Here is a 26,826-nt window from a genome sequence, read left to right on the forward strand (position 1 = left end):
AATGAACAAGCTTGATGTTCATCTATTTGAGTGAAAGTACTGTTAATTATATAAATTCATTTGCTCAATTGAGTAATTTTGAGTAGATCCTCAGTACAGAAAATACATTTGAAATGTTTTACATCTTATTAATTTTCAAGCAAGAGCTAGTGATGTAAAACTGGGAGGAGAAGCTGATGCTCCAGAAGGCTGTGCTGCCATTCAGAGGGACCTGAGCAGGCTGGAGAGCTGGGCGGTGAGGAACCTCCTCCATTTCAACAAAGGCAAGTGGGTCCTGCACCTAGGCCAAAATAAGCCCATGAACTAGTATAGGTTGGGGGCTGATCTGTTGGAAAGTGCTCCATTGCTAAATGAAATCTGTTCTTGTAGATTTCGAAAAGATGCTGCAAGAGTATAATGTGTTTCCTTCCTTCGCGGAACCAACATACTCTTTCACAGAAACCAACATACTCTTTCAAAGAACTGACATAACTGCAAGTTTATATTTTCATTATTTGTTTTTAATATACATTTTTCTAGTAATTTACACAAATATAAATAAAAATTTTGGAAAACATTATTGATGTCTTACAGTTAAATAAAGCATAAATTTATTTTAGATAGTATCTGTAATATTAGTTAACATAACTAATATTCCTTTTAGGACATAGTTCTTCCGCCAGTTATGCAACTGAGGAATTGATAGGACCTGTGTCTTCACAAGTGAGGGCATATTCTGACATAACAGTGATATAAAAGGAGAATGGCCTTGGTTTTAATACCAGAATTCTAAAAAATAAAAAAATCAATCTTTTTTGTTGTTTGCAATAATTTACTAATTAACTTATGTATGACTCTGTGTCTTCTATAAATAGAACATCATTATCAAGATACTCCAAAATTATATTTCCACCATTGAATAATGGACATTCTTTATCAGATAGCCATTTTTCCAACGTGTCCTCAAATGGCAAGGCTTCTCCAGAGGTAGTATGGCATAACCTCAATTTCTGCAAGACAGATAACGCAGAAATTAACATCAAAATTTGCCTAAGATGCAAGAAGTGCAGGATGAGGGAGAGGGAGCAAGGGTTAAAAGAAGAAAAAAAAAAAAACAACCTGGAAAATGTTTATCATCATCACCATCATCACTGATTTACCTGGGCTGTTGATTTGTTGTTGTCATTTTTAAGGCTTGCTAAGGAAGCTGCGAAGTCTACTACTTTGCCAATACTCCACTTACTGCAAAAGAACATGGGCTTGCTTTTCTCTTTGTTTCCCTTTGGTAAAAATACTTGAAAGTAAATTCTCTCCGTCTAGAAAAAAAAAGAAAGAAAAATAAAGCAAAACAAAAATCACAGAAGAAACACATAACTACATACGTATGTATTTTTCAGTTAAAAAAGGTAAATTTCAACCCCCAAATTCTAAACTTTAGTTGTTCTATTCCATCAGGACAAAGACCCCATTCTAACGCAGAGTAGAAGAAACAGCTGAGACCGTCAAGTCCAATCTCCTCCAACTGCAGGCACATATATGATGGACTGTAAGTTCAGAAAAGTGGAAGAATGTCTTTCAGACTTCAAGGGAGTATTATATATAGACAGACATTAGATAGAAGTGACTGCTTTGAGGAGAAAAAGGTGAATTTAAACAGGCAGTGCTGGCTTCTTGCAGCAGTACAATCTGTCTCAAATTGGAACGCAAAGCCTGTTAAAACAGAATAATTCAATGTTCTAGAAATGTCTGTTTCACAAATGAACACTCCAATCAGTGCCACCTACTCATTTATCCCATTTTTTATCCTTTTATCTACTAATAGTTCTTTCAATATCTGCTAGGCTGAACCATTTGTTTAAGAAACTTCAAGGGTAACCTATGAGAAAGAGATTCTGAGTAGGAATGAGACAGCCCCTTCTTCAGGTTTATTTTTCTTGGCACTCATGCCTAGACACAAGTGCAACTGGTATATCCATCAGTTGACTGCCCTTTACGAGTCCAAGCCAGACACTATCAAATAAGAAACAAGTCTTCTTTAAGATTTATGCATTCCCTAGGAAAGTATGGATCTATCCTCCCCCTCAGTTGCGTTCATAAAACTGAGAACAAATTTCAATCTTTGAATTTTTCCCCAAACCTAAGTGCTCTACACACACACACACAAAAAAATCTGTAACACTCAGGAATATTACAAAGGGGCAACGGAAACAGGACACGAATTTTCCTAAATTGTAAACAACCACAGCTTGTTAAACAGATAACACCGCCATCCTATTACAGACACATGCTAACAACTCATCTGCTAACAGTGCCCTGGTACCTTCCTCCAGATCTAAGGAGGATGAGACAGTTTCTGACAGCTCACTGGAAAATAATTCACAAAACCACTCATTTTACTGTTGCATCCCTAACGATGGGATATGCCTCATTGAATTTCTGTGCACTACCCAAGAGATTATCAGTCAATCAAGGATACAGCAACTAACATTACTTTGCAGCATGGCCCTCCTGTTTGGAGCCAGTCTGTCTTGAAAGGTGTACCCAAAAGAAGCAATTATCTGCAGAAAACTAATCGCAACAAAGAGGTCAGATAAAAGATGTGTCCAATATAGCCTGATTCTCCTGATCACAGAATAAGAAAGGTCAGGAAGCACTGCTAGGGTCATGTGGTCCAAACCACGCTCAAAGCAGGGCAAATTTCAAGCTGGACCTAACTACAAACCAGGTCGCTCCAAGTCAGATTCAGTCAAGTTCTGAACATCCCAAAGATATCACGTATTTTCAGAGCAGCTTATTCAAACGTCTGACCACCCACACTGCAAATGTTTTTCCGAGAATCTAATTGGAATTTCACATATTGCAGCTTGTGCACATTGCCCTCTGTCCTTTTGCTGTGTGCACCTCCAAGAAACATTTATCAGTCTTCACTATATAGTGATGAGAGAGCAAATGTGCCTAAGAGGCAATCCAGAAACTTCATATTAAAAAAAAAAAAAAAAAAAAAAAAAAAAAATCTGTTAAACTGGAACAAGCTGGGCAATACAAGACACTAAAAAACGATAGCCAGAAGGAGTCTAGCAATTTAAACAGTGAGAGGTGCTGGAGGATAACAGGCTTATTTATCAGTGTTAAAATTATCACCGTTCTACATGGTTGAAGAATTAACATCCAAATAAGAAAATTAATGAGAGAAATTAGCATATCGTAATTTCTGCTACACTTGTTAGACCTTACTGGCTTTGGAATTAGGAAGCAACTTTAATTTTCTTGGAAATATTAAGGGCTGTTTTTTTTTTTTTATTATGCTCCACAATGTTTGAAGTGAATCACTCTCCCTCCAGCATACATTTATTTAAGTGGCACTATCTGCGATGAGTGGTACAAGCAGGTCTTTGTATTATGTCTTCTGCCTAAGTAGAATTGTCTGATTTTTCGGCATGACAAAGTATAGAAAAGAGAAATTCATAAGAGGTCTCAGTAATTGAATAACTGTACTTGTTGTAAAAACAATTAAATGTATCTAACAATAAAATTATCACATAGAATGTTTTCAGTATTATAAATTTAATATAAGAGGCCTAAATTCAGTGTGCTCCAGCCCAACAGCATGGTCTAAAGTAATTTAAAATAGTTATTTTAAGAGAATGCCTAAGTACAGATCTAAAGTGAAACTCTAGATGAAGGAATTAAGTTGTTTCCAAACCAAACACAATCCGCAAAAAAGACCTAAACACCATATTCAACTGGCCACTGTAGTGAAAAACACTAAGGAATCTGAAATACTTCAAGATTCAGAGAATTTAAAGGCATAAAATACACAAAGCAACTGTCCAAACCCTCTTCCAATACAAAGGCAGGAACAACTGACTTCAGATCTCTTCATACTTCAACCAGAAATGTAATAAATGTGTCTTCAATCTGAGCTGCAAAGCTTCATTCTTATTTGTGCAGAACGCAGAGCTCAGTTTAGTATGAGACAAATTCAATCTGACTGATACAGAGCTGTGCAAACTGTATCCTGCGTGAGTCAGAAGCCTCTCAGTACCCATCACAAAAAGTATCTCACTAAATGGGTTTGCCCTGTGTCAGGCAAACATGTTTCTGCTATAAAGGAATTTGTCCTGAATGCTGTGAGCTCTATATTGGTATCTTATATAGATCTATATAGGTATCTTGTCTTTACATGAGACTAGTGAGATTGATTTTTGGATGCCTGCCTGAAATCTGTAAGTGACCATGGACTTAGAGAATTAAATCCAAAACCAAACTGAGGGAATTAGATGAAGAACCAGAAATTTAGAAAGCTTCTCTTTCCTTTGAGAAGTCAATCACTGACAGCAAGTATAACTGACCTGAGGCAAGGACTTGTCCCCACACGCGTGCATTTTCAGTTTCATTAATGCCACTTTTGCTGCTGTTTCACTGTTTTTTGCTCCTTTGCGTTTTTTGCTTTTTGCTTCTTCATTTTTTTTAGAATCTGAGAACAATATTATTCCTGTTAGCATGAGTCACATTCCTCCTGAACATATTTTGGAATAAGTCTATTGGGCCTCACTATATTTCTAAGGTGTCAACCCCTGTCACGCCCTCCTGAGGCCATGATATTAGGGACTCCCATTCAAGAATATCTGGAATGGTTACAGTCCTAACAGAACTCCTTTGCACAGAAAAGCAGATAAGCACTGGAACCAGGTAAACAGGTTGCAAAAGCTGAAGAGATACAAATTCCAATGCTTCTGTACCTGTGGCAATCATGGTATTCAAATAGCAATACGTTCAGGTCCTCCTTTCTACACTTAATACCTAGCATTCAGTTGTTCTCTTTCCTGCCCCAGATCTTGCTTAAAAGCTACAAAACATTACATCAGTCATTTTTTTTTTTTTTTGCCAGTTTGGTTACATATGTATAAACTCAGCACACTGACATGTGCACCCATTACAACTACATTATTTGCATATGAATTAATATGCAAATATAAACGACTAGCTACAATTATAGTAGTTGTAGTACAAGAACAAGACAACCATTCTGAAACTAAGCCCCATTTAATCTTCAAAGACTGTCTTCCTAGACATCTGCTACTGTTGTTTTGTGTGAGTCTCAATGAACACGATTACATGTTGACATGGGAATTTAGGGTTGTTAAAACAAAGAGCTGTCATACTTTCTCTTCTTTTGGTCAAAGCTAGATCCTTACAGGAGGTCTCAAGGCTTCTAAAGAAAACTAAGATATATATCCATTGTACTTGCCTATAATATGTTTAACTAGCTGTTGGGTGGCAGCCATTCGAGGTTGTGGTGTGTCCAGTTTCTCACACTCATGGTCTGATTGATGCCGGTGTCTGTAAACAACAGTGAAAAAATTGTTTATTAATGTATAGGGGAAGAAATTAATACAAGTATTTATGTTCCACTCACCTTAGGCAAAAATGTTTTTCACAGTAGGGACACAGAACTGGTAAAAGCTCCTTTGCATTGCAGTCCTTATATGAGCATGGGTAAGATCTGTGCTGGTCCGGTTTCACAGAATTGTTTTTTATATTCACCTAAGAATCAGTACAAAATAGTCTGTCTAAATAAACAGCTATTACAGACAAATCTCCACCACAGCTTCCCAAAAGAACTGTGCTTGCCCTCAATTATATGGGCAAAAGTAGTTCAGTAACTCTCTCCTACTTTTCTTGCCCTGGTTAAGTTTAGCTCAGTTAGAAAAAGAACCATCCTCCTACTCAAACTTAATTAAATCCTGACACACAGTAAAAGAGTGCATTCATTTCTTAAGCTTGTCACATACTAAGTTGGATAATTCATACTTATATACTGTGCATATATGTCTAATAGCTAGTTAAGCTGCATAGAAATTTAAGGTAGTCATTTATTATTACATTACCTCAGAACACCCATGAGCATCCCGGCTCCTGTGCTGAAGGCTTAGTGGCAAAAGAAGAAAACACCACACCATCAACAACATTTCAAGAGAAGAAAACTGCATGTGAAAACATTTAAGTGTCTTAAGAGCTATCTGACAAGTTTTATCATGGCAACACAATGAAATTTTCTTAGAATTTGTTCTAAGCTATAGATTTCACAACTTGAATGGATTGGTTATGCTATTCCTCATTATATAATTTATCTCTTAGGATTTCTGCCCCATGCCAACAAAGCATTACAAAAGAATAAGGTCATTAGCATGTTTACAAATTCACCTCAAAGCAACTGAAATTTGTCCATTTTAATGGTTTTGGATAACAAATGCCTTCTAACATTTTAAAGAGAAATTTTAGATCTGCTCTCAACTTTAGGCTGCTAATTTTAAGTATAAATCAAAGTGCAGGCTCTGATTTAAGACTGTGGAAGAAATTTAGGTTTTCTTCCTACACGGAAGCAACAAAAGCAAAACAACCAGACGCAAATCAGTACAAACCAGGCTCCCATACATATGGCTTCCATAATAAGTTATCTGTATTCTGGATGTTCCCTCTGATTTCAAACCTCTGTAACAGCCGCTTGGGAGCAAAGTTGCAAGGGCAGTGAACAAATTATTTTTTTAACTGAACGTATCTACATTGAGTTACAGTATGTTTCATACAACATTTAGGCCTACAACAACTGCCACACTAAACTCTAACAGGAAAACTCACCAAAAGACACCTGAACAGCCATCACATACAAAGGGGAGAAAATCTGAAAGAAAAAGAGGTTTGTATTAGTTGGGCAACATGGTTGTTGTTTTGCTCATAGTTTTTAATTTTTTATATGATGAACTTTTGCTCCACATTATTTACTTTTGCATGGGGTAGTTATCTTTACAAAGATGCTTAACAACTGTATCTACACAGTACCTAGGCTTTTGTAACACAGTCATACTGCTAACTCCTCTAGTTAGTATTACTGAAAAATACACCAGGAGGTAAATTATATACATTCTGGAATTGTGCTTTAAATTCCTAGAGAAATGCTTCTTTCATTGTCCTGCTCCTTCCTATCTTTTACACCATGCATACTGCCCTTGTGTATTTAAATTACATGTAACTTCTTAAGTCTGCACACATTCCCCATCTACTGTATCAATTGTTACAGATAAAACCACTTCACCGTCTGCTGAACTTAGCCATGTCAACTATGACAACGAATGCCCACTTCTAGGCCATTATTTGAGTTTTCCATTCTTCAGATTTATCTTGATGGACCAATATGTAACTGGACTACAAAGCTCAGATCATGAAGACTTTGGTCACTTCACCTACAAAACTCACTACCTGCCTCAGAAAACCTTCAGCAGAAGTAGTTTTGCTGCCCAGTAATAAGAAATGTATTTTAGTGATTATGTTTTCATTAACATCATCTCCTGAAAGCAGCGAATGTCAGCGAGGGTTAAGAATGGAAAAACCGAGCAACAACAATTAGCAAAAACAAGGATTAAATAACTAGTGATGTCACTGAGAAGGCAGGCAATGGCAATGCACCACGTAGGGCTGCTGCATGTTGTACCAACAAGACCTGGCTTTGGGAAATCTACCCTAACAACTAAAACCGGATTTTTTTTTTTTCATTATGCAGCTTTTCTTGTCTTTTTGACTGTTCCTTTTAACAACATCCCTCTCAGACACGCTGCCCAGCAGCAAAACGATCTCTTCTTGGCTGTATCTCCCCACTACAAGCATTAGCACCAGGAGCCAAGACACCGCACGATCCCTTGTGACAACCCCAAAACCAACAGGAGCCAGGCCCCGAGCCAGCGTCGGGGACACCCCAAGAGGGAGCTCCCACATGGGGGCCCCCACGGCCGCTCCTCTTCCCGCTCCGCCAGCAGGGGGGAGCCGAGCCGAGCCCCAGCCGCCCTTACCGAGCTGCCGGCAGCCCTCCGCCTCGCAGTGCCGCCCCAGCTCCAGCTCCGCCATTTCCCTCACGGGCAGGCGGGGCTCAGCATGAGACGGGGCGGCCGTCCCCGCCCCGGGGCGGTGCTGTTGGGTGTCCCCGATTCACGGACACCTCGTCCCTAACCCAGCCCCGTCCCTAACCCAGCCCCGCTGCGCTCCGCCCCGCCGCCAGGTGCGGAGCCCCGGAAGAGCCGCGGCGGCAGCGGGGAGCCCCGGCCCGAGCTGAGGCCGCCGAGATGAGCAAGATCTCCAAGTTCTTCAAGGGGGGCGGCGGCTCGGCCGCCCACAAGAGCCGGGGGGGGCCCACGCCGCAGGAGGCCCTGGCCCGGCTGCGGGAGACGGAGGAGATGCTGAGCAAGAAGCAGGAGTACCTGGAGACGCGCATCGAGAGGGAGCTGGCGGCCGCCCGGCAGCACGGCACCAAGAACAAGCGAGGTGAGGGAGCCCCGGCACAGGGCTGCGCCCTTCGGAGCCACCTCGGGGCCTTGCGAGGCTTTAAATCGTGGGTGTCGCGGGCATCAAGGCGCTGCTCAGCACGGCAAGGGGGGCACGGTGTTGGTGCTGCGCGCTGGGGGTGCGGATAAGCGAGAAACTGAGGCTGTTACATGTGCTAAAACTGAGAAACAGACAAAGGTTCAGGGTATTTGTAGTGGCTGCTGGTCCTGTGCTTCTGAGGAGAGGGTACTAAGGGATAATAACGTTCAGATCTCGCTTACACCAATGTTGTCATCTCTAGTAAGCAATTTGAGCTGCAGGTAGGCAGTGTCTTGGGCCTTTGAGAAGCAGGGTAATTACTTCCTAAAGTCACCTGGAATCCTGTTTTGTCTGCTCTGAGATCTATTGTCCCGTAAATGCTTCAAAACAGAAGCAAAATGTTTTGAATTCAAGGTTCACAATGTAACAAGAAACTTTCCTGTGTTCTTTCTGGTGCTGGATACTTTAGAAAAGATAATGGCATGTAATTTAGAGCTTGTGTGGAGCTGCACCTTAAAGGTGTTCCGGTTAGCCCTTTAATGTATTTGGAAATACTTTAGCACTTACTAATGGTTAGCAAAAAGCACTTAGTTAGGATTTAAAAGCATCAGTAGGGACTTAAGGCACAAACAGTCTGAGGGAGTAAGGCCAGTTCAGCAATCGAGCCTGCCAGCCTGCAGCACATGAGCTGTCAGGTTGCCACGTTTTGGGTTGTTGTGGCCCCAAACTCCTTACTTCTCTGGCTTCAACCCAAGTTTCTCTTGTCCTTTTGTGCAGGTGCTGGCACTTGTGAGCTGGCCCAGCGATCTAGATCAGGGAGGTGACGCAGCTGCAGCTCTACTGCAGGACGAAGTGACCGGATGGCTCCCAGAGCTGGCTCACCGTGCAGTTGCACGAGTGGCGGGGCTGACTCAAGAAATCATGCTCCTTCTGGTGTCTGTAGCAACTCCTACCTAGGTCCAGACACGCTACTGTAGGACTTGATGCCAAGTCTGCCCTTCAGGCTGGTGTTGCTGCAGGAAGAAGCAGTGTTTCCTGCCTCATTCCTACCCCATGCTACTCCCTTCCTTCTGTTGACAGAGCTCCCTGAAGGGTGTGTTCTAGAAAGCTGGGATACAGCATTAAAATGTCTTGTTTTTTCAGCTGTGTTATTTTTACCAAGGGCTGGTTAAGTTTCTCTGACTCCACAACTGCAAAAGAGCTTGGACACCTGTGAAGGTGCAGAGGCTGCAATGAGGACCCATTACTGGGAGAAGGTGGATCTGCTTTAGGATTCCCCTTTAACCTGGCTGGCCTGTGCTGGTTCCAGGTATTAGCCTATCACCTTGTGCTTCAGGCATGCAGCATTCAACACGTGACTTTTTCTCCCAGGTGTTTGTGTCCACTGCTATGCTCAGTGTGCAATTCCCCTGGTTTTATCTATATAGCTTTTTGCAGAGTTGTGCTACAAACTGGATTGCTGGGCTGATTGTGGTTAAAAATAACTCCCTTTTTTTTCCTTTCTTGCATTTGTGCATGACCTACAGTTAGGGACAGTAAAAAGACGGCAAGGCAATAAGTACAGTGCGGGAATTTTTTAATGAAAAAATTGGCTATAATGCCAAAACTGGATGATGAAACTACAATCGTGAGAAACAAGAGAAACTCACCTTGCTGTGCTGAAATGGTTGAATTTGGCAGGCTAGTGAGTGAGCTTAATTCCCCAAGGATACCCCTCATTTGATACGACAGTTGTGCTAGTTTAATCACTGTTGATTAGTGTATTAGCAGCTTTACCATGCTGTAGTTCAGAAGAAAGCTGTACTAGCCTTAAGTAGCATTATGTAAACATACATGCAAATGGGAGAATAAAAGTTTTAATTTACGCTGCTTTGTTAAAACAAATATTTCAAAAGGACCTAGTGGCTAATCTTTGATTTATTCTTTCCATATTTACATCTGTGGAGAAGCTTGTGGAACCTAAAATGGGAGTGTCTGGGACAGAAGCAGGATGTATCCAGGTATAGAAAATGCACCAAATTAGTATGATCTCATTTGATTTTTAGGTGCATGTGTGTGAGTCAGTTACACTGACACAAGTGAAATCATCTTCAAGGACTAACAAGTTTTCATGAGCTCAAATGATTCTTGGATGGGTTCATGTGACATCAGAAGACTTGACTTAGACCCATAACATATTAGCTATGCAAGTACACGTGAAACATCACTTAAATATTTTTGGCTCCTCCTTTGTGGAGTGTGCATCTCTGTAGTTCCTGTGCCTAATTTGAAATTAGCTGTGCTTTGGGGATGATACATTTCCAGTATTCCCTCTTAATATTTTACTGTAGCTAAACTAGCTCAGGGTTATCTGAAGAGTGATTTGTGTTGGAATTCCCCTTGCAGAGGTTATACCATGATAAGTATTTATCTATCTATCTATATATATATAGTCTTGCTGTATTTTTTCGGGTATCTCTTGATTGGTTTTGTCAAGTGCATACCTGCTAACTCCAGCAACAAATTGGCCTTTCGTCTTCACTACTGTGAAGGTCATGCAGGAAAGCTTAAAAGACAAAGTGATCCCAAATATCAAAATTGATGAGGCTTGAGGCAAGAAATTGGGACTAGTGCTATGTAGGTGCAGGCTCTTACCTTTTCTTTGTGCTTCTCCAGAACACCATATCCACGTTAGTAAGGGCAATAGCAGGTTTCTTTATGGCCCTGGGTTAGGACAATAGCCATCACATTGCAGTTCACCATACAGAGAACTGTTTTCATCTAGGACTTCCCACCTTCATGGTGGTCATTCACTTAGCATGTGGAAGGGTACTGCCTCCACGTGCTGACTGAACAATGACCATAGCTCTTTGCTTATTTGTTTAAAGCAAGTTCATCAGCAATGCTGAATTTATGGGTAAGCACAAAGTACAAGAAAATATTACTACATGGTAGTCCTGGGAAAAGTTTATCCTCTGTTCTTCAAAAGCTGCCTTATTTTTATTTTTTACCTCTCCCACAATAATCCCTATGCTTTTGAATCTTCCTTCCCCTGTCCCATATCACACCCCATACACACCCACTAGGCTTTTGATTTCTAGTTTGCTGTGTGAGAACTCCATTTAAAAGGAAATAAAGGAAATGGGTTTCCTGAAGTGCATCTGTGCTTGTGAAAATAACATAAATGTGCGTGTTGTCTCAGCCTGGCATCTTTCACAGATCCTAAAAAAAAGGAAAAAGCTAAATGAAGAGAGATTAAAAGTAAGTTAAAAGAAGTCATAGTGTTTTTTTTGTTTGTTTGTTTGTTTTTGTTTGTTTTTTTCCCCCCCATCCAGAGTAGGAATAAAGCTTAACCATGGAGAGCGATGCAATACTACTGAGGACAAAACCTATGGAAAAAGTTGGGATAACCTAGGTTTTCTCAAGTAGGTGCTGTAAGTATGCTGTGTAGTACATTTGGGCAGGGTTGGTGTAGCCGCGTAGCATTCCTTTACAATGAGCTAGTTGTGTCCTGAACACTACTGAAACTGAAGAGTGATGCAGTAGTTGCGTGTTGACACAGACAGGGCTGTCATCCCTGTAGCGGGGTGTGTGACAGGTAGGGACTGAAGGCAGGGAGATACGGGGAAGCCTTTAAGCACATCTTTGTTCTGTGTTACAGCCATTGTTCTCTGCTCTTCTTGATCGCATTTCAAGTGTCTTGCTGCCAACTAGAGTGGTTATAATGAGTCAAAGAGCATCATTATTAATGAATTACTGCTTCAGTTTTAACTGTACATGCCTTCCCCCACAAGTTTTTAAGGATTATGAATGCTGATAATGATCTTGCTTAAGGTGGTCTGATTTTTGTGGCCTCAGCATCATTTCTTCTGGTTGTTGCTAGCGTGAGATCAGATTCTGTAATCCATCAGTCCTTTACAGGGACTGAAGCAGAGGTTTTGTTAACTGTATCCAAGGATGAGATCCAGTATTTTCACGGTGATGTCTTGTGAAGACATAACCAGTTTTTCCCTGGGAATTTTAAGGTCTTTTGGATAACGTTCTTATCTCTACTTCACAATATGAGATTGGCAATTCCTGTGCTGATGGGTATTGGTGGGCTGACAGTGTTGATTATCACTGTGCTTTCTCATTTTATTCTGATCTGTCATGAGACCATGATGAAGGTGTTTGACTCTTTCTGTCCCAATTTTGTTCTCTGTTTTAGAAACCTGGATACATTCAGTGTGGTCAGAATTACTATTGCCGTTGCCAGATATGGCCAGGATCAGTCATTTCTCCTTTGTTACTAAAGCATAAGTTTAGTGGTGACACTGGAAATGTGTTTGTATGTTAATAACAGTAGTTCTTAATACATGTGCTTAAACTGACATAATAGTCTACAGTTATTGCAGCTTGAAATTAAAATTTAAAAAAACAAACTTGAAAATAAAATAAAAAATCAGTTTAAAAACAGTGGCTCCTAATCTACAATCTCTATCCTGCTTGCTGGAGTTGGAAGTAGAGCATAAGAAAAGTGTTAAAGCAATTGCTGACCACTCCATTATGAAATGTGGGAGCTGAATCTGCTTCTTTGGAGCCTATCAGAGAGAATGTCAGAGATGACTTGTTTTCCTGGGGAAGATCTCTACCTCTTCTTGGTTAAATCGATATTACTCTTGCTTCCTCAGACCCTGCCCCTGCTTAGACTCTTCCTACCTGGGCTGTCTTCCTTTTCTGAAATCTTGGAAGTGGGCATACCTTCTTTCAGTGTCGTTCTTAGACCATCGGTGAAGTAAGTTGATGTTCTCTCCTCAGTTTCTTCTTTTTTTTTTTTTTTTTTAATAAAACAAACAAACAAAAAAAAACTGTTCTCTTTCAGTTTGGTTATTATGTGATAGCTTTTCTGTAGCATTTAGATTTTGTTCTTCTGAGAATCTGCACACAGATTTTAAAATGAGTGTATGTACAGTAGAAAAGCACTTATAATGAAATTCACTTTGATTCTGTACAACAACAAAAAAGCAGACTGCAAATAACAAGGAAATTCTCCTTTCTCACCAATGGGAGCTATGATTGCAATGGACCATGCAAGGAAAGGGATTCATTTAATATAAGTGAGAAAATCATATAGTGTGGTATAGGAATATGTTATACCTCGCTTGATAAGCGAGGATTATGAATTGATTTGCCAGCAAGTGCTTTGTTCTATAAGTCACTGGTAAAATTACAGAGAACTAAGTAAAATGGTGTTGTGGTACAATAATTAGGAAAAGCTGTTTATGATAGGGGAAGTCTCACAGTTGACCTTCTTCTGAGGTTTCTTAATTCGGGTGTGGTTTAATTAAATATTTATACAGGAACCTTCAGGATTTTGAAAACAACTGCTGTGTGTGTAACTGAGGAAGTCCATTTTCTCTTCGAGCAGTCAATAAGAGCAGCTCCATCACAGAGTCCCATTCGTGAAAAAGACTGTCTGGAAGTATTTCCCCGTGGTAGCTGCTTCCTTCAGTTGAAGCCTTTCTGCACCATCCAGTTAGAGTTCCTCTGTCCACAGGGTGTCGGGAGTCCTCTCTGGTACAGCCACTCTTATGCAAATTCAGAACGTTAAATTTACCTAGAATCTCTGGCCTAATCTGAGAATACAGGATCAAATTTTGATCGAATTGAAGCTGAGGAAGGAAGTGTCTGGTTTCATAACAGTACCAATTATAGCCATAAATAAGGAGGGAAAATAAGCAGGTAGAAAGACTATTTGGGTTAAGTCAAACTGCTATACTTTGGAATTGCTACAACAGTTAGAATTCTTACATTTGCCACTTGCGTGACTTTGACTGGGTTTCAGGCATATTTTCTAAGTATAAATGATCAGAGAATCACAGAATGCCTTTGGTTGGAAGGGACCTTAAAGACCACCTACTTCCAGCCCCCTGCCACTGGCAGGGACACCTCCCACCAGAGCAGGTTGCCCAAAGCCCCATCCAGCCTGGCCTTGAACACCCCCAGGGATGGAGCATCCACAGCTTCTCTGGGCAGCCTGTGCCAAGGCCTCACCACCCTCTGAGTGAAGAATTTCCTCCTTATATCTAATCTAAGCCTACTCTCTTTTAGTTTAAAGCCATTCCCCCTTGTCCTATCACTCCACTCCCTGACACAGAGTCCCTCCCCAGCTTTCCTGTAGGCCCCCTTTAGGTACTGGCAGGCCACTGTAAGGTCTCCCCAGGGCCTTCTCTTCTCCAGGCTGCACAACCCCAACTCCCTCAGCCTGTCTGCATAGGAGATGTGCTCCAGCCCTCTGAGCATCTTTGTGGCCCTCTGGACTCACTCTAACAGGTCCATGTCCTTCTTGTGCTGGGGGCCTCAGAGCAGAACGCAGCCAGGTGGGGCCTCATGAGAGCAGAACAGAGGGGAGGAGTCACCTCCCTTGACATGCTGGCAATGCTGCTTTTGATGCAGCCCAGGATGCGGTTGGCTTTTCGTCTGGAAGCCTGCACTGCTGGCTCATGTTCAGTTTTTCATTAGCCAACACCCCCATGTCATTCTCCTCAGGGCTGCTGTCAATCCATTCACTGACCAGACTCTATTTGGTACTAGGGACTGTAAATCCGGAGAGCATGCCCCAAAAGCTGGGAAAATGTTCAATTTGAATACTGTTTTATCTATTGTGACTATGGTTTGCCATCACTACAGGTGCTAAAGACATTCTGTATTTCAAAGTCTCTGCAAATACCTGTCCTTGTGTGACTAATGAGCAGCAATTTTGACCATATTGACTGCTTTTCTGCAAGTGTTTGAATCAATATTTTAGTATGTTGCTACACACTGTAAATCAGTGTCCCCTCTTTGGAAGGATCCTAGCTTCATTTGGAAACCCTATTGTCTAGATTCAGTGTCACTGCATTTGGGTAATCGTTTAAACAAAACACCAACAGTAATTGCTGCTGTTTTTCAAGCATGGGGGGCTGCATTTGCTTGCTGGCTCTGAACCTGGTTAAAAAATTAAAGCAAGAGAGAGGAAAAAAGATCCAGGTATTAATTAGAATTGAAAAAACAATGGGTTAACTCAGTCTCTTTTTTTTTTTTTCTTTTTTTTTTGCCTGGCACATGTACAGTTTGGAAAGAACAGAGGTCAGGAAATACTTGTGGCAAGATTGTGTGTTCCACACACAGAGACTGAGTGAAAGCCTTTCTCCTCCTGCTTGTCACGCGTTTATGCTGGTAATGATTTACTCTGGGCAAAGTGTTCTGCTTATAACTTATCAAATGCAAAACAGTAATCTTGCTGATTTACAGAGATAATTGAGGGTTGCGAGATTTTATTGTGGCCCTTTACAAAGGCTATGTATCTTCTATATATTTTCAAGTTCTAAGGATTAAAGATCATGCTCCTCAGTGAGTGTTACGGAAAATACGACTGAAAGCCAGAGGAGTCCTTCCTCTGATCTAACCCACCTGCGAGGTTAGGTCCTTTGGGCTTTCCATTATACCTGACACTCTCTCCTGCTACAACAAAACTTAGAAAGCAGCATTCATGGAGATGTGGTCATCATGACAGATCTTCTCGCTCTGTCTTCCTTAGCTTTTACTCAGATTTTGCCTCAGGTTTACCTCTTCCTTTGATTCTCTCTCACGTCCTTTCTGATTTCTCTCTGATGTTTTTCTTTTCCTTTCCCATCTTCCCTGTTTTGCCCACGTACACAGGATGGAATTCAAGATCTCCTGTAGTGGAGGAAGAAGCTGCTCTTCCTTGTGCTTCTAAAAGGAGTTAATCTAAATGAGGTTTCCTGCTCATGCACACTGCATGTTGGTGGTCTGGTGTGGTCAAAGTTTGCCCTTCTACTAGTCAGGTAGGAGGGTGAGAATTATAACTTCTCCAGGTTGTATTGTTAATGAACTACTTGTACTTGCATTTTGCTACGAAAACACACAGTGTACTGTGCTCCTCTGCATTACAGCTGCCTTACAAGCACTGAAGAGGAAAAAGAGATATGAGAAACAATTGAATCAAATTGATGGGACGCTCTCAACCATCGAGTTCCAGAGAGAGGCGCTGGAAAACTCACACACAAACACAGAAGTGCTCAGGAATATGGGTTATGCTGCACAAGCTATGAAAAAAGTACATGAAAATATGTAAGTCCTTTCTTTCTACTAGCTTTCAAGATGAGCTTGGCAATAGCTTTTAAACTATTTCATTGCTATGTACTAAGTCAGCCAGTTTTGACTTTGTTTTGGTTCAGGCATTTAATGTCAGGAAAGCTATTGGTGCTGTGATGTTGTATTTGGCAGAAAAATAACTTTTCTTAACAGCAAGTCTAGAAGGAAATCCAAATACCTTAGGAGATCCAGCTGGTACTAGTTTTTATTAAATCTGCCTTGGCTTCTGCCCTCAATTTTTCCAGAATAAAACTTAGTTGAGGAAACTGTGTGCACTTCTTCAAAGTCCACAAGCTAGGTTGCGATTCAAAGTACTAATTGAACTCGAATAAAAGAGAGGGTAATTTTTTTGCATATTATTTTTATATGTTCTATATTGTTTCATGGCGCATTCTCCTGCCTGAATAAACAGAGTTAAATCAGAAAGGTTGCCCTGGCAGAAGTAAACAGGAATTGAAACAATACTGTAGTTAACAATAAGGGGAAGCACTTAAATGGGGTCCTGTTAAGCTCCCCCTAGTTCTGATGAATGCTTAACATCAGAAAAGATCCATCTAACAAAGATGCTGACCTCGGGAAGGAGATACAGTCTGCCTAGAGAATATGACTGTTGACTGATGGATCTGTGAGCAGCACAGAGGTGGGGAGAGGCACAGGCTGCTGCATTATGGCTTTCGTTATAAAGCCAAAGTGGAAGAAATTGGAGTGGCTAAAACATACAGAAGCTTGCCAGGAAATATTAAGGTTTAGGTAAGGAAAATTCTTCCCCATGAGTTTAAACACTCCCCCCATGAGTTTAAACATCCATGGGCATGAAATAAAATAGGGTCTGATCAGCTGTTTCTGAGCCTCTTCTGTAGGATTTCATTTATGTACTTTTAAAAACTTTATTATTTTGCCAGGGACTTGAACAAGATTGATGATTTGATGCAAGATATCACTGACCAGCAAAATGTTGCTCAGGAAATTTCAGAAGCTATCTCAAGCCGAGCTGGATTTGGTGATGAGTTTGATGAGGTCAGTACTTTACTAAAGACTGTGAGTTTTGACTATAAAATAGTTATTTTGTGGTGCAGTGGCTTGTTCCAGAGAATGCAATTTCACATCCTCACCTTTTGAGAAATCATTGTTCTAGCTTACCGTATCTAGCACATTTTATATTTATTTATATATTTATAAAAAAAAAAGAATTAAATATATAAAATGAAAATGAGGGGTTTAGCTGTATTCCTGTAGTTAGTATTCTCAATTGTAGTATTTTCAATTGTACCATGGAAGGAGGTCACTAAAGCATATAATTTGTACTTCTCCAAAGGGAAACTGAAATATATAATTTGTTGTACTCAAAATAGGCATAGTGCATGTTCCTTTCACTACACCATGAACTGGCTGCCGTTCACAATTTTGGATATATGTGCCAAATTTAAGGGGTTTTATTTTGTGCTTGGAGATTCCAGTCCTTTCATTATTTTCCAAATTTTCAAAAAAAAAAAATTAATGAGGTGGAAGTAATTGCTGTAAGAAGCAACAAGGATTCTGTCCTCAAACACTCTTCTGAAAACCTGTCAAAAAAGGTATCTAGGACCTTCTAGAAACTTGTTGCAGTAGCTTTCATTCAATAGTGCTGGACCTGATTTTGTGTATCTAAGGAGGACATAGTGTTCAAGGGCTGATTATATGCAAAGAGGCTGTATATGAGTATGTGAGACTGTACATCCTACAGCCTGTGGGATGCAGAGCTGAGGATCAAACCCAGTAACACAGTTAACTGGTATGTTAACTGTTAAAATGTGTTAAAATGACCAAGTGCTAGGAATCATATGAATAATGCCTTAAAGAACAGTTCCCACCCTTCCCAATTAATTTATTCTTACATACCCAAAGGGACAACAAAGAAAAATACATATGCTATATTTTTTTGCTTGATTAATATTTTGCCTTATCATTCACAAGTTATTCCTTTGCAGTTTTTGAAAATAGTAGTGATTCTTTGTATATTTGTTTCCATTATCTGCTTTCTTATTTTTGTACTTCAAATGAAAATCAACTTTTCAAGAAACATTTAATCGATACTGACATAAGGAATGGCATTTATCTGGCAAAAACTGGTCTTCAGACAACTTAAAAAAAACATACTGCCATCCTGAACAGTGTCGCTTTCTTTTCGTCCGTGCTTAACTTACTGAGTCTAGACTCAGTAACAATGTTGTGGATTGACCTGAAAGCTTCTAAGCGATGCTTGTTTGTCCAAGTTAATGGATATGTTTCCTGTTCTGGGAAAATAAGCCACACTCACATGGGGTATCACTGTACCATCACCTACTTTTTCATATGAGCCTAATAGTGGCAGTACTTGTTCGGTCATTGGGAAGCCTGGATTGCATAACACGTCAGCCTAAGTGTGCTAGAATTTGTGACTTAATCACTAGTTTTTGAGGTCACTTGTGTTGGAGGAGGATGCTTAGTTTTTATTTATTTTGAAGAACTTTTTGACCACACACTTGATTTCCTCGTTACGTGTGTGCATTGGGTGTAAGGAGATCATTGAAACATGTAATTTATGCTGCTCAAAATAGACATGTGAACGTAGGGCTCTCTCCCTGGGATGACACTGTATATGTAATGAATAAAAATTAAAAAAAAAAAAAAAAAAAAAAAAAAAAAAAAAAGCTCTGCCCTACCTGAGTAGGATGCTCTCAGGGGAGAGGAGGGGGTGAATCCTTGCCTGGAGACGTGTTTTCTGATAATCAGATGTGAAATAGACACATTCCAGTGCGTGAAGTCTAGACCCTGAGAGTTTTGATCCTCTCCACATAGTATCTGCCCTCTGCTTCATTTTTTGCCTAAGTTCAAGAGGAGGAAGGGGATTATTTATTGTAGCTACTACAATGCTCCACAGCCTCGTTGTACAGCAGTTCCTGAGTTATGGGAAACACAAGTTAGATCCATGATTGAGGAGAACTTGAAACTTGAGTCTCCCACTTTGAGAACCAATATTCTAGACATTGCATTGCTATGTTAAAGATTATGGCCACTGTTTATTCCACTATTCCATCTCTCTCTCCCTCTCTCCCTCTCTATTTTTTACTTTTATTTTGCTTCATTTTTTTTAAATTTTAATAAAGAGCCTGTCATGACTGATACTACCTCTTGATATTTTATGCATTCAGCAGGGGTTGCTGAGGCTTAATTTGGTCTTGGAAAGGGTTAGATGGTCATCTAAAGGTCTTCAGGAATACTCGTTTCCATTGACTACAACAGCTTGGACACTAACTTCTGAAGATGATACTTACACCACTGACTGAAGTACTTAAAGTACAGCTACCTTTGCACCTAACTAAATGCATTAGACAGATGTGGGGCCCCACCCTCCACAGCTCTTTGAGATAGCTGCCATCGATTGAACATCTTCAGGTGCAGACTTGATGCTGAAATTCTTAATTTTTAGATTTTTAATTCTAGGGCTTGCATTGTGAACTAGATCAGACTTGTGAACTGTAGCCTTTTTTGGCCTTGTATATATAAAATAAAAACTTAGGCAGGCCTGTGCTGGCTACATAATCATCATTTTAATGTCTACATTGGTGATAAGCGAGGTATAAATGGGTAGGCAAAGCCCATCTTGAACCCTAGATCTCACTTTGTGCCAGCCACTCTTGCCCAGCCCCATTTGCCCAACAGTGGTTCTTTCTGAACCATTTTATCACTGTGGTAAAGGTCTATTTCTCTACACTGTGATTGATAGATAGCTTCCTTTCTTTGGGAAACTCCAATGAAGGAGTAAGCCCTTGGCTTTTTTTAAAAATGTAAAGCATTTCTATTTTTAGTATTATACAATGATATTTGATCATCTGTCCAAGTTAGCTTCTGCAGCTAAAAGCCTAAGGGTGTTATGTGCTTCAAGAGTGAGTAACAGGACTCACGAGATCCGTGCTGCTTTGATATTAGATGTAATCCAGGACTTAGTGTGATAGAGCTGAAGCACAACATTTAATGACAGTCTGTGTTCCACCCAGTGGAAGTTGTATGGTTTTTAAAATGGGAAAAGTCACACACTAAAATTAGAATCTGCTTAAAATGTACAGACTCTAGATTTGGAAAAAAAAAAAAGATGAAGGCAGTTGGACTTTTTCCTCTGTTTGCTTTTGACATGAATACTAACTGCACTGGCATTTTTCTTCTAATTTTATTCCTTGTCCTGTTTCTAACTTTCATTGTCCTTGTTTAAACTTTCAGTTAAGTTTCACTGTTTTTCCCTGCAGTTGGTGAAAATTTTACTTGCAATATGCTGACTTCTGATATGACTGGCTTCTGACTTTGTTTTCAAGCATAAACTGTTATTTCAGTAATGCTTTGCTTTATAGCGGTTACGAGTGCTCTTGACTCAAATTGCTGTCAGGACAATGAATTTATTAACATTTTCCTTGAATTTAGGATGAGTTGATGGCAGAATTGGAAGAACTGGAGCAAGAAGAAATGAACAAGAGAATGGCAGATGTCAGACTGCCAAGTGTTCCATCCACCTCGCTGCCTTCTCGCCCCGGTAAACTGCTTACTTTCCATTTCAAGTTTGTCTTTATTATGCCATGCTGTGAGTAGGAGGAGAGGAAGAAAAAATCATAGATATGTATTTAGCTCTTTTAATTTTTAAAGCATTATAGATTCCTTATCCAAATTTTTGCATGTGACTATTAGAAAATGCTAAGTGGAATTCCAGTTTCCTGTATGAAAATACTTAGGACCAAATTTTCTGTAGATTAGGGGAAGCCAATTCAGGGGACTTGAACTTCAGGTACTGTGATGTGGATCAGATAGGTCACTGGGGAATGGGAAGATCTATTTTGTCTTCAGGCAATTTAAATCCTCAGTCTTTTTTTAATTAAGAGGCTGACCTAGATTCAAAATGTTTGCATGACAAAGTTTCAGCTTTATAGTGTAGTGGTTTGATACTTGCCACTGGTATTTTAAGTAGAGATGAATGTGGTAGCAGGAAGTACAAATTTAAAGAAATATTGTCTGTCATTCCTTTCTTTCTATAGAACAGACATTCCTGGCATTAAGCAGTAGTCTTGATTTTTCTGTAGCTCTGCCCTGTTTGTTTGGAATTAAGCCAGAGACAGTCAACTTTTAACTCTATCTTTCACTGTGTCCCTCTTGCTCTATCAGCTGAAAGACTTGCTGTATACGGATGCTCGTAAAAAGAATATAAATATTTGGTGGCAAAGATAGCATACACGCAGCACAAGCTGCCTGGTGCATTCTGCTGCAGAACAGGTTGCCCAGATCAGCTCATCCTGAAGACTCTTATGTGTGTTTTGGCAGTCAACACTTAAATCCCTGAGAAGCAGTTTAAAATATTCAGACTGGGACTGTGGCCTCATCTACTTATGTAAACTGTAGAACAGCTAGTAAAAAGTGGATTTAGGAAAACTCAGTGCAAATTGCAGTCTGGGCACTTAACGACTTGTTCATGCATTATTTTCCAGATCCAGCTGTGTCAGCTGACATTTTTATTAAACCCAGGCCATCTCCATGTGCTTCTCACTATCTCAGATTTTCTACCTCATCTCTCTATATGACTGCTTCAGGCAAAATTAGTTAGCTACGTTTATACAGTTTAAGGCCTTGTAAAACTGGCTAATCTTTTCTGTAACTGTATGCTTACAGAACACAGAAATGACAAAATATGAACAGTTAATGGTCCTATAATGCTTCTAATTGGACATGCATGTTAACCTCCTGATTTTAGAGATGGGGAAAATAATGTGGAGCAAGGCACAATGACCTTCCCCAGCTGCACAGTAAGCCAGTGGCACTTGCAGAGTAGGGACTGGACACAGGGTCTCCCATGTCCTTCTCCCAGCTTTAGCCCTCAGAAATGGTACTCTCAGTCTCCCTGGAGATGGTGGCTCCCAGCAGCAGGGCTGCCACAGGCAGGAGCCAACTGGTTGCTGTAAAACATACACACAAGGGTGGTGCCACCAAGTAATGCAAATCCTGATGCACTCAGCACAAAGCTGGGGAGAGCCTAAGGCTGAACCTGGGCAGTAGGGCATGCAGGTTGTAGGTTGCTGAATGAAGACTGTTTATATGAGGTTTTCATTCAAGTAATGTAAAGAAGTGGGATGTGGTTTGGATTAAAAAAAAAAAAAAAAAGTGAGGTGCGTGTGGGACCTAGAACAGAAATGGGAATTGCTGCTGCTGTGACCACAGCAGTTACCTGAGTAGCCACAGATACTACCTGAGCAATGTAAGTTCAGGATTTTTTTTCCCTTTTAATAAATGGTAACTCTCATTAAAATACGTTGATTCCATTTTGAGACTGGACCTGCACATGCAGAACCCTTTAGTACTGTTTGGAAAGGTAGCAAGATGCACAGCTGAAGGGACAGGTCATTAATTCCTGCTTCCAATCACGGAATTGTAGGGGTTGGAAGGGACCTGGATGTGAGAGAACTGGCAATGTTGTGGTGCGTGCTTACTCTCTGTGTACAGGTCCAATAAATTTTCTGTGGGAGTCTTTCAGTAGGAGGTAAATCAGACCTATAATTTTTCACATCAGGGTTATGTTTGAGCTAACGGTGGGTCATGCTAGTCACAGCATCATCACTATGTTACCTACATTTAGCTTGCTACTCAGTAAAGTGACTTGAGATCTTCAAACTGAGCACTATAGAAGTCCTAATGTTAACAAATAAAATGTTTGTTTCTGCTCCTATTAGTTGATGATTATTGTTAATCTCTTTCTCTGCAGCATCAACCAGGAAGAGAGTGGAGGATGAAGATGATATGAAACATCTAGCTTCCTGGGCTTCATAAGAGCATGGTGCTTTTATGGCATGGAACACTACAGTAAAGATGTAAAGAGCTACAACGCTGTTGTTAATTTGTAATAGTTACAAATTTAGTGTGGTTGTGTTTCATACGGACTTTTTTTTTTAATGGCCAATCTTGCTAAAAGTGTGACTTCCATATTTCAAAAGTAGTCTAAGAACAAACAAATATAATAGTTGCCAAAACCTCCATTTTTTTTTTCCAGCCTAGGCCAGAGATTTGTTCTGCTATCAGTATCAGGTTTTATGATGTTACGTCTTGTGCTTTTGTGAGACCCGTGCCTCACTTGTGCACACAACTGGATGCATTATCGAAATGAAAAAGTTAAATAATTGATCAAAGCCCTATCCTTAGAGAGTCCAAAACAGCTTTATACACATCCTTTGCACCCAAGAGCTAATGGCCATTCATTCAGGCATGGAGATTTATCCAGTTTGCCTGGAGCACCTTGTGGTGTCCTAGATATTAAGAGGAGACTCTTCTGTAAATCTTCTGAAGTGCAATAATTTATTAATTTTTTGTTATTGTTTTAATTTTGGCAGCACTATCCCATGCACATGTATATGGTCTATTTGAATCACATTTCAAACTGTTTCCAACGTGGTTAAATAACAGCTTTGCTATGACAATGACTAAGATTTTATGCATCCCTGACAAACAAAATTGATTTCCACTAACCATGTCAAAAAGCCAGAAGAGATTTCGCCTTTCTGTCTTCCACCATGACTTTCTTGGGTGATTCTTTACTTTGTATGAAAGTACCCATTCTCAAAGGAACACAATTTTTACTTCTGCATTTTCAAAATAATTTTCGTTTCTGAGTGGAAACTATAAATATGTTGTCTTTTAAATGCCTTTTTAGCTCTGTTTAAAAGCTGAATCTAAATTATTTGTAAAGTTTATGTATTATTGTCCAGCTAATGGCTTTTTAGCTTAAGGAGCAAATGCCACTGAGTGCTGAACTACTATATGTAGGGAGAAATCACTGTTCACATATAAAACAAAAATTAAATATGCTGCTTTGTACAAAGAAATTTTATTAAGTAAGACTTAAGCTCTATGCTAGTAGCTTGCTATAAATCACAAGGATGTAGTAAAACACTGAAGTTTCAAGGAAAGTGGGAAACAGAGTCACATTGATCTTAATTTCTTATTTTCAAATTAATTTATATATATATGATTGAACCACTTGGGGAATGATGGGAGACTTGGTTTCTGTAGATCTACAGCATCAGAAGACTGATCTGTGGGGCTTTAGCCTGTGGTTTGCTGGGTGTTCATAGCCTACAACAGGCTCTAACCCATCGTATTTTATGTTAAGCATAAGCTAACGTGTGTTTCTGGGCATGGCATTCTGGTGTGCTCAACCTGTCGAGTTGAGTTCTGTGAACGAAGCACAAAATTTACTAGCACGTTGTAAAACTTTCAGGACTTCATTCTTTGTAGTGGAATTGCTTTTTGTTTACATCTATTTGAAAGGAGAACTAAGCCTTGTCACTTTGGATAAATTGCTTGTGGGGAAAAAAACCTTTGTGATTCTACTACAGAGTTTGGAGGTACCAGGAAAATTATCCCTTGCTGTTGAGAGTCAAGTAAAAACTGGAAGTATTCCCTTTTTGTTAAAAACAAAAATTAAAGCACTTCCTTAAATTTGAAAATGTATTTTGAATTCTCAGTAGAGAACCAAACACTAACAAAAAGTAATTCAGTTTTAATGCTTACTGAAATTCAGGATAAGATGCCAGCTGAAAACTTCCTTGACAGGCATATTTAATAAAATAATAAATATTCTGAGTTACCTAGAACCAATTCCCTAGTCCTGTTGGCTGAAATCCCGTTTTCAAGGTGCAGTGTATACAATTCTGAATTTGGTACAGAAAGAATTAGCATACACTGATTTGGTAAGTCTGCAAGGCTGTGTGCTGCTGGACACGAGTTGTATTTCTAAATGTAAGTCCATGCCAACATAGTTCTGTGCTTAGGTTGGGAAAGCTGTATTATAGCATCTGTTCTTGGTCACACTAGTAGTTTTCTGATACTTAGCATATTTAAAGGGTTCTGTAGCCTAACCAAAACAGGTGTCTAGGCTTCCAGTTTAAAGTGATTTTTCAGTCTGCTCTGGAAAATGTGTGCCTGCAAGTTTTTATGCAAGAACTTTCCATGTGAACACCCTGGAGGGAAGAAGAAATTCTAGGGAAGGCCTTCTCCTTTGCAAACAAGTGTCAGACTGCTAACCTCTGGCAGTGTTTTGGCCACATGTTGATCCTGGGGAGCTTCTGCTTATTGACTTTGGACTAGGCACTTAAGGAACAAAGTTCGTGGATGATGAGGAATAAAAAACATGGTCATTCGGGTGAGCTTCTCAAAAAGCTGGCATGTAGTGGCTGCTGATTCTGGAGGACAGTCACATACCAGTTCACGGGCTAGGACGTGTCTGGTCTAACCTTCATGGTGAAGCTACTCTCAGAAATACTGTAGTCATGTACAGAAATCAAAATACAGTGTAGACCCTCAGAACTGTAGTGCTTGTATTTGTTTGGGAGACAGTAGATGACTGATTTTCTTCAAAAGCAAAGGAGTTTTAGGGATTTAATTCAGCTGAGGAGGTGGCTCTTTCCTGTGTAAATTCAGATGAAGCTGTGACAAATGCTTCTTTCTTTTTTTGAACATATGTCTCTCTTCATGCCAAGATGGTATTTGTTTAGCACATAAGCAGACTAGAGTGAATAGTGTCAATGTGTTATTGTAAATGCAATTGACTATTAACTCAAACATATTTTACAAGAGGACTGTGGAAGCAGATGGTGTACTGTAGCTGACTTTATTTCCTGATTCTTATTTATTTTGAGAATGTTTTCTTCTCTTAACAGGCATGGGCATTTTAAACCTGGATAGCTTTACAAAGGGGAAATATTAATTAAAGAATTAAAAATTAATATATACATATCCTGTAAATAAACACTTTTTGTCACACTTGTGCTATCTGTATTATTTTCCTGTTAGGGAAAACTTTGTGCTCTTCTTACACCATCATTAGGATGCAGTAGTCTCTTTAGTGAGTGCAAAGATTCTTGGAAACACTTTTTGATGTATTGGTCCTTCAATACCAGCTTAGAATTTAATAATTCTTCAAAGGTAATCTGGCTTTACTTTAGGAAAAAAAAAGAGGGGGGGGGGAAGAAGAATAGAAATCAGATTGTATGCAACAGTGTCTGAGCTTCATTCATTTGAACACAGCATTTGTGTTACAGAAGATTATTTTATTTATTTCAATGTGTCCAAAAATTCTACTTTTTTTTTCTTTTGCAAAAGATCCCTTAATTGTTTTAGAATTGCATGTTTCTCATCTTCTAGATCTCAGTTAAAAGGTAAAATGGTTGAGTCTTCGTAAAAAGAAAAAATACTGTAGGAAATGATGAATGTAAGTGTTTTATTTTTTATGAATATGAGAATCTCCTTTAAAGTAAATGCGTGTATAGTATCTTGCAGTTCACGTACACACATGTACATAAGTACTGTACCAACATTTTATATTTATTTAAG

The 26,826-nt window shown here is 39.7% G+C and overlaps 2 protein-coding genes across 2 annotated transcripts; one reads left to right on the forward strand and one right to left on the reverse strand.

Moving 5' to 3' along the window:
• Positions 1–490: 490 nt before the first annotated feature.
• Positions 491–7,914, reverse strand: ZFAND1 (zinc finger AN1-type containing 1). Its single transcript, XM_082754113.1, has 8 exons — positions 7,827–7,914; positions 6,622–6,664; positions 5,871–5,910; positions 5,399–5,526; positions 5,231–5,322; positions 4,332–4,456; positions 1,140–1,295; positions 491–989 (listed from the first exon to the last, which is right to left on the reverse strand). The coding sequence occupies exons 1-8, from the start codon at positions 7,879–7,881 to the stop codon at positions 819–821; spliced, it is 810 nt and encodes a 269-aa protein (XP_082610239.1). The 5' UTR covers positions 7,882–7,914; the 3' UTR covers positions 491–818.
• Positions 7,915–8,004: 90 nt separating this feature from the next.
• On the forward strand, positions 8,005–26,228 carry CHMP4C (charged multivesicular body protein 4C). Its single transcript, XM_082754114.1, has 5 exons — positions 8,005–8,295; positions 16,248–16,425; positions 17,352–17,466; positions 20,884–20,992; positions 23,204–26,228. The coding sequence occupies exons 1-5, from the start codon at positions 8,097–8,099 to the stop codon at positions 23,266–23,268; spliced, it is 666 nt and encodes a 221-aa protein (XP_082610240.1). The 5' UTR covers positions 8,005–8,096; the 3' UTR covers positions 23,269–26,228.
• Positions 26,229–26,826: the final 598 nt, after the last annotated feature.

The sequence above is a fragment of the Aythya marila genome (assembly GCF_965140915.1).
Source record: "Aythya marila genome assembly, chromosome: 2".
Lineage (NCBI taxonomy): Eukaryota > Metazoa > Chordata > Aves > Anseriformes > Anatidae > Aythya > Aythya marila.

Coding starts and splice junctions, on each gene's coding strand:
- ZFAND1 (XM_082754113.1), bottom strand. CDS start 7,881: ATGGCGGAGCTGGAGCTGGGGCGGCACTGCGAGGCGGAGGGCTGCCGG. Junction 5,323..5,398: donor GAAAAACATTTTTGCCTAAG/GTGAGTGGAACA, acceptor TGTTGTTTACAG/ACACCGGCATCAATCAGACC. Junction 4,457..5,230: donor GCTAGTTAAACATATTATAG/GCAAGTACAATG, acceptor TATTGTTCTCAG/ATTCTAAAAAAAATGAAGAA.
- CHMP4C (XM_082754114.1), top strand. CDS start 8,097: ATGAGCAAGATCTCCAAGTTCTTCAAGGGGGGCGGCGGCTCGGCCGCC. Junction 16,426..17,351: donor AAAAAAGTACATGAAAATAT/GTAAGTCCTTTC, acceptor TTATTTTGCCAG/GGACTTGAACAAGATTGATG. Junction 17,467..20,883: donor TTGGTGATGAGTTTGATGAG/GTCAGTACTTTA, acceptor CCTTGAATTTAG/GATGAGTTGATGGCAGAATT.